The sequence below is a fragment of the Suricata suricatta genome, chromosome 11 (assembly GCF_006229205.1).
Source record: "Suricata suricatta isolate VVHF042 chromosome 11, meerkat_22Aug2017_6uvM2_HiC, whole genome shotgun sequence".
Lineage (NCBI taxonomy): Eukaryota > Metazoa > Chordata > Mammalia > Carnivora > Herpestidae > Suricata > Suricata suricatta.
In genome coordinates, this window is record NC_043710.1 from 50,709,171 (window position 1) to 50,721,055 (window position 11,885).

General features: G+C 40.0%; 1 protein-coding gene across 1 annotated transcript; it reads left to right on the plus strand.

Annotated features, from left to right (window-relative positions):
• The first annotated feature begins 1,968 nt into the window (after positions 1-1,968).
• On the plus strand, positions 1,969-3,682 carry LOC115306354 (olfactory receptor 56A4-like). The gene is made up of 2 exons (XM_029956698.1): positions 1,969-2,217; positions 2,987-3,682. The coding sequence occupies exons 1-2, from the start codon at positions 1,969-1,971 to the stop codon at positions 3,680-3,682; spliced, it is 945 nt and encodes a 314-aa protein (XP_029812558.1).
• Positions 3,683-11,885: the final 8,203 nt, after the last annotated feature.

Sequence of the window (11,885 nt, forward strand, 5' to 3'; positions counted from 1 at the left end):
ATAAAACCATGAAGCAAGAACTATAGAATTACCAGGGTGTCCCTGGGAGGAAGATAACTTTCAAATTGGGAGATCAGAGATTGGCCAAAATTGTGCTCAAATTTAAGTGAAGATAATGGGAGAAGCAGCCAATGTGATGTCTGAAGCTGAGCAGAGCTGAGGCTGGGGATGGCTGAACTGAGGTGGCAGTCTTGGATTAGGGTTACCCTACATCAGTTGTTAGGCCAGTAATGATAGGTGGTGTAGTTTTGTTCTTCTCAAAATATTGTCCCTGGAAAAGGAGCATAAGCATTACCTGGGGACTAGTTGGAAAGGTAAATTCTTGGCTTTTCTCCCAAAACTACAAAATAGGTAACTCTGGAGGTTGGTATCAGCAGTCTGTGTTTCAGGTACACCCTGCAATTCTCATACACACCCTCATTCGAGAACCACTGGTCTAGATAAAAGAAAATACTGATACGCAGCCTATACTATATATTCAAGAAAATAAGTGGAGAGCTCTAAACATTGATTGGGAGGTGTGTGTGTGTGTGTGTGTGTGTGTGTGTGTGTGTGTGTGTGTGTATTCAGGGGCACCCAAACAACATGCCCCCAAATCCATCTGTAAGGGGTGGTTTTTCCTCTGCCTCAGAGGAGAACAACAGCAGAACTTGGCAACTTCTTCCCATCAGGGTCCAGGATGGTTAAGAAGATCCTTGAAGAAAACTGAAGATCTAGTTTGTGCAGCATCCTGTCCTTGGGCGTGTTTAAGTATTCCTTTAGTTCTTCTCTTGTTCTAGAAGCCCCATTTCCTTATTTTTTCTCCTTTGCCCAGGAAATACAGTGGTTTTTATTTTATTATTTTTAAGCAGCTACTTACCAAATACAGATCCAAGTGAGACAGTGCACAGGTAGCTTTTGTATTTATTGTTTTCACCCCTAGGTTTCACCATGAATTGTTTGTTTCCCCCCATTCTGCTTTCTTCAGCTTTTTAGTAAGTGTTAAGCAAGACTGCCAGTGGTTCACAGTACAACAAGATACAGAGATGCTAATTAAAAGAGTCAAGGGTATTATGATGCTTTCAGCAATCTGTCAGTTTCATATATCTGACTTGTACTTATTGAGTGCTTAGTATGTCAGCAGGTGCAGGGGGCTTTTCTCTGTGCTATTATAAAAAGATAAGATTTAATTGCTGACAAATGGAGCACAGACTTTTTTTTTAGTGTTTTATTTATTTTTGATACAGAGAGAGACAGGCATGAGAGGGGGAGGGGCAGAGAGAGAAGGAGACACAGAACCGGAAGCAGGCTCCAGGCTCTGAGCTAACTGTCAGCACAGAGCCTGACGCCGGGCTCGAACCCATGAATGTGAGATCTGACCTGAGCTGAAGCCGGAGGCTTAACCGACTGAGCCACCCAGGCGCCCCCAGACTTTTTGGAAGACAATTAGGATGTATCATCTGTATAGGAGAGTTTTAAAACACTCTGATAGCAGCATGCTCAGGAAGTTAAAGGATCATAGGGAAACAATGGAAAGAGGAGGCGTCTAACCATGGATGCAAAAAGAGTAACAAGAAAAAATGTTTCTAAGAGCTGTAACCCTTGGTCCAGATAGAATGCAACAAGCAGAAGTTAGTTATTTGAGGGCAAGAGAGTTGATTCTAGGAGAAGGATATGACATGTGAAAACACAGCGGTGAGACAAAGTGTAAAGCGTGTCTTGTCAGTGGCTGGGTTTATGTGTGGAGTTGGAATATACTGGGAGGGAGTTATTTTTTATTTATCACGTCATGAATGTTAAGGACATTGTTTTCACAAAGAGTTGCTTGTACAATTTAAATTGTGGACATATTTCATGCCAACAGAATTGTGGAGAAATGTGACAGCCTTAGAACAGAGGCAGATAGATCAGTTAGGAGGTTATTAATGAAACAGTCAAACCCTGAATCATGTCTTTTCTTTCAGCCAGTTTCAGGCCCACCTGCCAGTCATGGTACTATTTCTCAACAACACAGGCACCCAGGTGACTGAATTCCTGATGATTTGCTTCCCAGGAATGCAGGATACACAGCACTGGTTATCTGTAGTCCTTGCTCCCCTCCTGGTTTTGGCCGTTGGGGCCAACTTTGTGTTATTACTCACCATCCAGCAGGAGACATCTCTGCATGAGCCCATGTACTACCTGCTTGCCATCCTCTCCGTGCTGGACATCATCCTCTGCCTCACTGTCATCCCCAAGGTCAGACCCCCGCTCTGGATTGGCTTCCAGGCACTCAGTCATTTTTCCTTAAATAGTACTTTGTTTTGCTGCTAAAAATCCTACTACCCCTGAAGGACAATCCTCAGTGAGTTGTCCATACAATCACACAGGGTCTGTCACAGCTCCCAGATATGTCCCCACTCATTTTCAGTGTCCACTTTTTAAAGATTTAATTCTTTCCCAATTGACATGCCCTCCCTCATGTCTGAGTCAATGATATTTCAAGTTTTGATCTCCTTTTTACTTCTAGGGAGATTTTCCTTGACTCAGAATGTTCCCACGGTTATATCCAAGAGCTCTAGAATTCACTTTCTAAAATGTAACTGGATGTATGTTGATATCATATACTAAAATAGGAAGCAGAATTGGAAGACATTTTTTATATGTCTAGAGAAGTTGCAGAGTATCCAAATATAAGTATTGAACTTAGTGAGTTTGATGTTCTTGTGATGCATTTCAGTGGGCAGTGGTATTCAACTGGCATTTGGGTAAGAACTCTGGGGATCAAGAAGACACAGGCTACAAATAAACATTAAGCAAGAGGCGTGGTCTATAGATAGAAAAGGGTATAAATCAGGCTCTGCTCAGAATGCAATAGAAGGTAGTTGAAATTAGGATACTGTCCCAGCTGGGATTATAGTGTGGTGGTTTGGGGATCCAGATGGTTGAAGTAATTGAGAGTTTCCCCCAAGGTTAGGTACCCTAGGGTGGGAATGAATCCAGTTTTTGAGAATAATGATTCTGGCAGGTCCTGCTCATTTTCTGGTTCAACATGAAGACGATCAGCCTTGCAGGCTGCTTTCTGCAGATGTTCATCATGAATACATTCCTTCCCATGGAGTCTTCCACCTTCCTGGTCATGGCCTATGACCGCTATGTGGCCATTTGCCATCCTCTGCGCTACCCGTCCATCATCACTGAAAAATTTGTCATTTATGCAGCCATCTTCATTGTCTTCCGCAATTTTCTGGTCACACTACCCACGCCAGTTCTGGCTGCCAGGCTCAACTACTGTGCCAGCAATGTGGTGGAGAACTGTATCTGTGCCAACATTTCTGTAGCAAAGCTCTCCTGTGGGGATATTCACCTAAATAAGCTCTACCAGTTTGTGAGTGTTTGGTGTCTATTGGGTTCTGATCTAGTCCTCATCTTACTATCCTACTGCTTCATCTTGAGGGCTGTTAAGCATCTGCAGTCAGGGGGTGCAGCAACCAAAGCCTTGAGTACTTGTGGTTCCCATCTTATTCTTATACTTTTCTTCTATACATTGCTGCTTGTCTTCATCTTCACAAACAAGGCAGAAAAGAAAGTGCCCTCAGAGGTACCTATTCTTCTCAATGTCTTGCACCACCTCATTCCACCAGCTCTGAACCCCATTGTTTATGGAGTACGAACCCAGGAAATCAAGCAAGGGATTATCAAACTACTCAAGTACCAGTTTTGAGAGACATGAGTCAAAGATCAGGGGTTATGAAAGGCTGTTTTAGTGACTGATACATCTAAATGCTTCAAGGAACACATATGACATCCATGCTGCTACCCTCATCTTGAACTAAAACCTTCTGCAGACACTATCATTATATTTACCCTCACTATCGCCTCCTCAAATCCTCACTGAACACATGTTTAGGCAACCATTACCTTTTTATCCTAACCCCTTGCCATTGTGATCCTTCAATACTTATTCATTAAATAATTATTTATTGCCTTCCACATACTTCTCGTTCTTTACATTCTGAGTGACTGTCACATTTAATTCTTAGGGCAAGGATGAGACAGCACTTTAAGTAGAATGTGGGAGATATGGGTAGGATCAGGGGAACCAATGAAGACAATATTTAAAAAAATGTTTTATTATTTTTGAGAGAGAGGGCATATGAGTGGGGAAGGGGCAGACAGAGAGAGGGACAGAAGATCCAAAGTGGGCTCTGCATTGAAAGCAGTGAGCCTGATGCATGTGAGCCATGAACTTGAGTTCATGAACTCATGAACCTGTGAGATCATGACCTGCACTGAGGTCAGACTCAAATGACTTAGCCATCCCAGCCACCCCAGACACTCAACCAACTGAGCCACCCAGGCTCCCTAAGACTTATTTTAAATAATCCAGGTTAAATGTAATAATGGCTTGGACTAAGATGGTGAGTAAAAATTGACGTTATGAGTCACAAGATTTGCTGAGAGCCCTTTTGTAGGATATAAAAGATGGAGAGGAATAAAGGATGACTCCAAGCCTTTATTTTCTTATGTTTTTATGCACATTCCAGGTAGTTAACATTCAGTATAGTATTAGTTTCAGGTATACAATATAGTGATTCAGCACTTCCCTACAACACCCCCGTGGTCATCACAACAAGTGCACTTCTTAATCTCCATTGGCTATTTCACCCATCCACCTTCCCCCAATTCCCCTCTGGTAACCATCAGTTTGTTCTCTGTAGTTAAGAGTCTGTTTCTTCAAGACTGTTTTCAAGAACAGTTGGAAAGGCAGAATTGCCATTAACTGAGGAGCCAGTTTTATATGTGATATCAGAAGTTTGACTTAGCGGGCACCTGGGTGGCTTAGTCAGTTAAGCATCTGACTTTGGCTCAGGTCATGATCTCACATTCTTAAGTTTGAGCCCTGCGTCAGTCTCTGTGCTGACAGCTTGGATCCTGGAGCCTTCTTTAAGTCTGTGTCTTCCTTTCTGTTCCTCCCTGGCTCACACTCTGTTATCTCTCTGTCTCAAAAATAAATGAATATTAAAAAAATTTTTTTTAAGTTTGGCTTTGTACACCTAAGTCTATTTCCATATCAAACTTCTCCAAATGATTGTACTTTAAAAATGACTGTTAAATATCCAAATGGAGAAGTAAAAGTAAGCAACTGGACATATGACACTGTTCAGGGACCAGGTCTAAAATAGCAACAGAAATTTGAATCATCAGAATATATAGTTGGTATTTAAATCCTGTTTAGATGACTGATATGAATTATGTTGATGAATTATTCACTTAGTTCTATTTGTTTCTTCAGGAAACCTATTCAAATGTTGGGTATTCTGGATCCATACTTGTTTGCCATTCCCAAAAGACTACAATCTCATTAAAGTCAGAAACTGTTTGATTCTTTGTATCTGGCATTGTGTCTGGCACATAGTAGGTCCTTTTCCAATGAATAATTTTGATTATCTCAAAACTTTTGGTCACATTGTGGCATCTGGATTACTGAGTCTTGACCTATAAATAGTACTATTTTGGGTGTCTGATTTTGGCCCAGGTTATGATCCCAGGGTTGTGGGATCAAGCCCACACTCATCAGGCAGCCTGCTTTCGACTTTCTCTCTTTCTCTCAAATAAAAAACAAAACAAAACCCACCAACCACAAATAGTACTATTTGTTGATGAAATTTCATGTGTTGGTTTCAGCAAACATTAAAAGTTATGTCATTTTTATCAGAATAAAAGCATTCATTAACATAATTTAGCAGAGTAAATAGAGGATATTCAAAATAGAGGATACAACTTAATATTTTATTTTTTAATGTCTATTTATTTATTTTGAGAGAGAGAGCACGTGCATGAGCAGGGGAGAGGGGCAGAGATGGAGAGAGAATCCCAAGCAGGCTCTGTCCTTATAGTATGGACCCCAGTGTGGGGCTCAAGCTCATGAACGAAGAGGACATGACCTGAGATGAAATCAAGAGTCACTTGGCACAAAAACAGACACATAGACCAATGGAATAGAATAGAGAACCCAGAACTGGCCCACAAATGTACGGACAATTAATCTTTGACAAAACAGGAAAGAGTATCCAATGGAACAAAGACTGCCTCCTTAGCAGGTGGTGCTGGGAGAACTGGACAGCAACATGCAGAAGAATGAAACTAGACCACTTTCTTACACCATACACGAAAATAAACTGAAAATGGCTGAAGGACCTGAATGTGAGACAGGAAACCATCCAAACCCTCGAGGAAAAAGTAGGAAACAACCTCCTTGACCTCCACCGCAGCAATTTCCTACTTGACACATCCCCAAAGGCAAGGGAAATGAAGGCAAAACTGAACTCTTGGGACTTCATCAAGATAAAAAGCTTCTGCACTGCAAAGGAAACAATCAAGAAAACTAATAGGCAACCAAGAGAATGGGAAAAGATAGTGGCAAATGACATATCAGATAAAGGGCTGGTTTCCAAAATCCACAAGGAACTCACCAAACTCCACACCTGAAAAACAAATAACCCAGCGACGAAATGGACAGAAGACATAAACAGACACTTCTCCAAAGAGGACATCCAGATGGCCTATAGCCACATGAAATGATGCTCAACATCCCTCATCATCAGGGAATTACAAATCAAAACCACACTGAGATACCACCTCATGCCAGTCAGAGTGGCTAAAATGAACAAATCAAGAGACTATAGGTGCTGGCGAGGGTGTGGAGAAAGGGGCACCCTCCTACAATGTTGGTGTGCATGTAGACTGGTACAGCCGCTCTGGAAAACAGTGTAGAAGTTCCTCCAAAAACTATCAGTAGAACTCCCCTATGACCCAGCAATAACACTGCTAGGGATTTACCCACAGGATACAGAACGGCTGATGCATAGGGGCACATGTACCCCAATGTTCATAGAAGCACTTTCAACAATAGCCAAATCATGGCAAGAGCCTAAATGTCCATCAACCGATGAATGGATCAAGAAGATGTGTTATATATATACAATGGAGTATTACATGGCAATGAGAAAGAATGAAATCTGGCCATTTGTAGGAAAGTGGATGGACCTCGAGGATGTCATGCTAAGCGAAATAAATCAGGCAGAGAAGGACCAATACCATATGTTTGCACTCATAGATCCAACAGGAGAATAGGAGAAACCTAATGGAGGACCATGGGGAGGGGAAGGGGTAAAGAGAGTTGGGGGGAGAGAGGGACGCAAAACCTGAGAGACTATTGAATACTGAAAACCGAGGGTGGAAGGGGGAGGAAGAGGGGGAAGGGTCGTGGTGGTAATGGAGGAGGGCACTTGTGGGGAAGAGCACTGTGTGTTATATGGGAACCAATTTGACAATAAACTATTTAAAAAAAATCAAGAGTCACTTAACTGACTGAGACACGCAGAGGATACAACTCTAAAGTAACATTCAAACAGTTGCAAAAACATAAGCAGTAAGTTCCTTGACATCAGTCTTGGCAATGATTTTTTGAATCTGATACCAAAAGCAAAGGCAACAAAAGCAAAAATAAACTATCAAACTAAATCAAACTGAAAGGCTTCTGCACAGCAAAGGAAATCATCAACAAAATGAAAACGGAACCTATTAAATAGAAAATATTTGCAAATAATATATCTGATAAGTGGATTAACATTAAAATTAAAACAAACTAATGCAACTCAAAAGCAAAAAAAAAATTCTGATTAAATAGTGGACAGAGGATCTAATGACATTTTTTCAAAGAAGACACAGATAGCTAACAGGTACATGAAAAGATGCTCAACATCACGAATCATCAGGAAAATGCAAATCAAAGCCACAATGAGATGCCACCTTGCACCTGTTAGAATAGATATTGTCAAAATGATAAGGTATATAAGTGATGAATCACTGAGTTCTGTTTTTGAAATCAATGCTACACTGTATGTTAACTGATTTAAATTTAAATAAGTAAAATTTAAATTTAAAAAAAGAATAAGAAATAACAAGTGTTAGCAAAGATGTGGAAAAAAGGAACCCTTAGTACAGTTGGTGGGAATGCAAACTAGTGCAGTCACTGTGGAAAACACTGTGGAGGTTCCTCAAAAACTTAAAAATAGAACTACCAATGGGGTACACTGATGGGTTTGTTAGTTAAGCATTGACTCTTGATTTTGGTTCAGATCACGATCTCATGGTTCGTGAGTTCGAGCCCCAAACTGGGCTCTGCACTGGCAGTGTGGAGCATGCTTGGGATTCTCTCTCTCCCTTTCTCTCTCTGCCCCGCCCCCAATAAATAAACTTAAAAAAATAGAACCACCCGATGCTCCATCCACTCCACTGCTGGGCATTTATCTGAGGGAAATGAAAAGACTCACTTGAAAAGATACATGCACTGCCATGTTCACTGCAGCAATATTTATAATAGCCAAGATATAGAAACAACCTAAGTGTCCATTGGTAGATAAATGGGTAAAGGAAATGTGATACATACACACACACAATGTAATATTATTCAGCCAAAAAAAAAAAAAAAGAAATCTTGCCACCTGAGACAACACGGATGGGCCTTGAAGGCATTTTGCTAAGTGAGGTATATCAGATAGGGAAAGACAAATACTGTATGATCTTAATTACATGTGAAATCTGAACAAACAGCAAACAATCCCTCCCTTCCCTGAGCTTACAGAAACAGAGAACGGACTGATAGTTGCCAGAGGTGGGGAGAACAGGTGAAATAGGTGAAAGGGGTCAAAAGGTATAAACTTTCAGTTATAAAGCAAGTAAGTCATGGGCATGTATGGTTAATAAAACTGTATTATATGTTTGAAAGTTACTATGAGTGAAGTTCTTAAAAGTTCTCATCATAAAGAAATTTGTAACTGTATGGTAACAGATGTTAGGCAGACTTACTGTAGTGCTCACTTCACAACATATACAAATATCAAATCATCATATTGTATACTTGAGATTAATATAATGTTATATAAATTGTACCTCACTAAAAACTTAGAGACATTAATACAGCAGGATGTTATTAAGTATGTAGTCATTAGAAAGAAAACTTGAAACTTCTCACTGGCCAGGCTGAATATGCCCCTGTCCCTGCCACCCATGTGAGATGCTTGAACCTTTGATAAAGTGTATGGGAAAAGGTAAAATTAGGTCTCCCCTATTTACAGCGACCCTAGTCAGATTTAATAATGTTCTATTCAGCTCAGATCTGCCTCAGTGGCATCCATTCTAGGAGTAATGAGGATGAAATTATGCCGCCATCAATATTTAAAGAAGATGCTTAATGTTGAGCTCCATCCCAAGTAAACTTGCCCAAGATATAATGTTCTCTGTGCTGTAGCATTCCATGTATAATACCATTATAATAATAGGGTCTAGCCTTTGAACTCCATCTTCTCACGTATGTCTCTAGTTTGTAGGGTTGGGTTCCTGCTGTGGTTCTGATGTGAGTTCCCATTTACTAGTTCTACATTGATTTCTAGTCTTTTGCCAGGTCTTGACTAATAGTCACCTGTTTTTTTAAAATTTTACTTTTTTAAACTTTTTAAAGTTTATTTATTTGTTTATTTATTTGTAGGAGGCAAAGGGAGGGACAGGGAGAAAAGCACCGTTAGTGCGGAGCCCCAGTGTGGGGCTCAAACCCATGAACCATGAGATCATGACCTGATCTGAGGTCGATTGCTTAACTGACTGAGCCATGCAGGCATCCTGATAATCACCTTTTAATAGCTATTTGTTCTTTGTTCCAAGCCCTGCTACTCCAGATCTCCCTGGTGACCACTGCCCTGGGCTTTTGCTCTAGCCTCTCTATGGCTATCTTCTACCTACATGTTAGGGGAGGGGCCAAGATGGCAGAACAGCATGGAAGTTTTTTTGCTTCCCTCCTCTCAGAAATGCAGCCAGATCAACACTAAACAATCTTGCACACCTAGAAAACTGATTTGAGAATTAACACAACAATCTGCACAACCTGAATCACAGAACTTGGCAGGTACGCAGTGCAGAGAGGTGAACTCAGAGAGAGAGAAGCCGTGGAGGGCAAGGAGCCATTTTTGCTTGTTGAGAGAGGATGGAGACCGGTGGGGGTGGAGAGAGTATGGGAAAAACGCCCTCCCCCAGAAAAAAAAAAAGCAGCTGGAGAGAAAATGGAAAAGTGGAAACAGCCCAAGGACTGAACAAAAAAGGGAGAAAGGAGAAAGGAGAGGTGAGGTTTTAAATTCCATGAAGACTCCACCTACCTTGTTAGGATATCCACTACCTCTTGGACTTTTACTTGTTCTCAGCTTAGGCCCCTATATTCAAATAATTTATCAATATTCATAATCTCACTTCAAAAATGGCCTACACAGAGAGTCCCTTCTTAATAATTACATGCAAAGTGGCCTCCTTTTCCTGCATCAGGTCACTCGAACACATCATGCCATCTTCTTTTTTTCTTTTTTCTTTTTTCTTTCTTTTTTTTTTTTTGGTAGCACTTATTGCTTTCTGAAGTGATTTATTTATTTAGAATCCCAGATCCTGATATGTCTGGCATTTATCAGGTGTTGAATATATATTAGATAAAGGACTAACCATTTCCAAATTTGTCATGAAGGGCCATTGTCATACCCTGTGGACATTCTGAAATATATTCTTAGATCAATCTCGAGTGTTATCCTTGATACAATGTTTAAATTTCCCATTTAGTTTCAACTGTCATAAATGGTAAAAGGGTTCAAGCCCATGCTTAAAGGGAAGAAGTATGGAAAGAAGGCTCATCAACAACATGAGTGATGCCTATCTAAATGCAAAACATGGTTTCATAGCTTCTTAGACCAAAAAATACATTTTAAAATAACTAGTTCACTGTCTTCATGTAGTAGATGAAGATGCTGAAACTCAGTGAGGCTAACAACTTGTTTCCAGTCACAATCTTGTATGTGGTTGTGCAAGTACTAGAGTCAGAACTTCTAATTCATCATCTCAGGAATTTTCTTTTTTTAGGTGCTTATGGTACTTATTTATACCTCATTTCTTTCGACCTCCTTCTATGTAGAAGAAAATATTTCTTCAATTTTGTAGGGTCTAGATTACTTTATATTCTGTCTAAATAGCATATGTATTCCTCAAAGATTGCATACTTGTTCTGTGTATCTTTGCGCCCTTGAACTCTAACAAAGTTACTATACCAGAGCAGTTGCCTGGAAAATCTTTGTTCAAATAATAGTACATCCAAACAGAACCCTATACACACATCACAAAGTGAATCTTTGAATTCTGAGGATAAAGCTTCAAGCACAGACAATGGTTTGAAGACACCAAGGAAGAGGCTTTGTGTGATAACTTCTCTGAAACCCAGTAAACCTCATTTCTCCATATGTGAGCAATTCTTGCAAGAACTTTACCATTTTGAGGGTTGCACCAGAAAAGGCACAGTCTTTGCTTGGTCAAAGGTAGGAAGAGAAGAAAATTATTGGCCTCATTTGAGGTAATGGAACAAGATTTACTTATGGACTCTAGCTATTATCCATCATTCAGAGCTGACATTTAAATACTGTGACCTTTTTCAACTGTGTTATGCATCTAGGTTAAACATAATGTTACAAGCAAAGACATTAATATATAGTTATATATTTTTTAAAAATACCTGTATAGAAATAGTAAATATGGTATTAACTGGGATTTATTTCTCAACTGTAGAACTCGTTCTCCTGAGTTCTCACATTTTAGACAAAATAGAACTAGAAAGATTGGGAAAAATTTTTTAAAAGTCACAGAAATGCCAGATTTTTCTTGGGGGAGCATTAGGGTTTGAAGCAGAGAGATAGAGTCAAAAAATTCTTTCAGATTTAAATTTACTTATTTTCGTGAACTTACATCCCAATTTATATTGAGCTATGGGTTTCAACCCAAGTTTTTACGAACTGATTTATAAGTCATCCTATGTTAGGAATGCAGAGATCCAGTTGTCC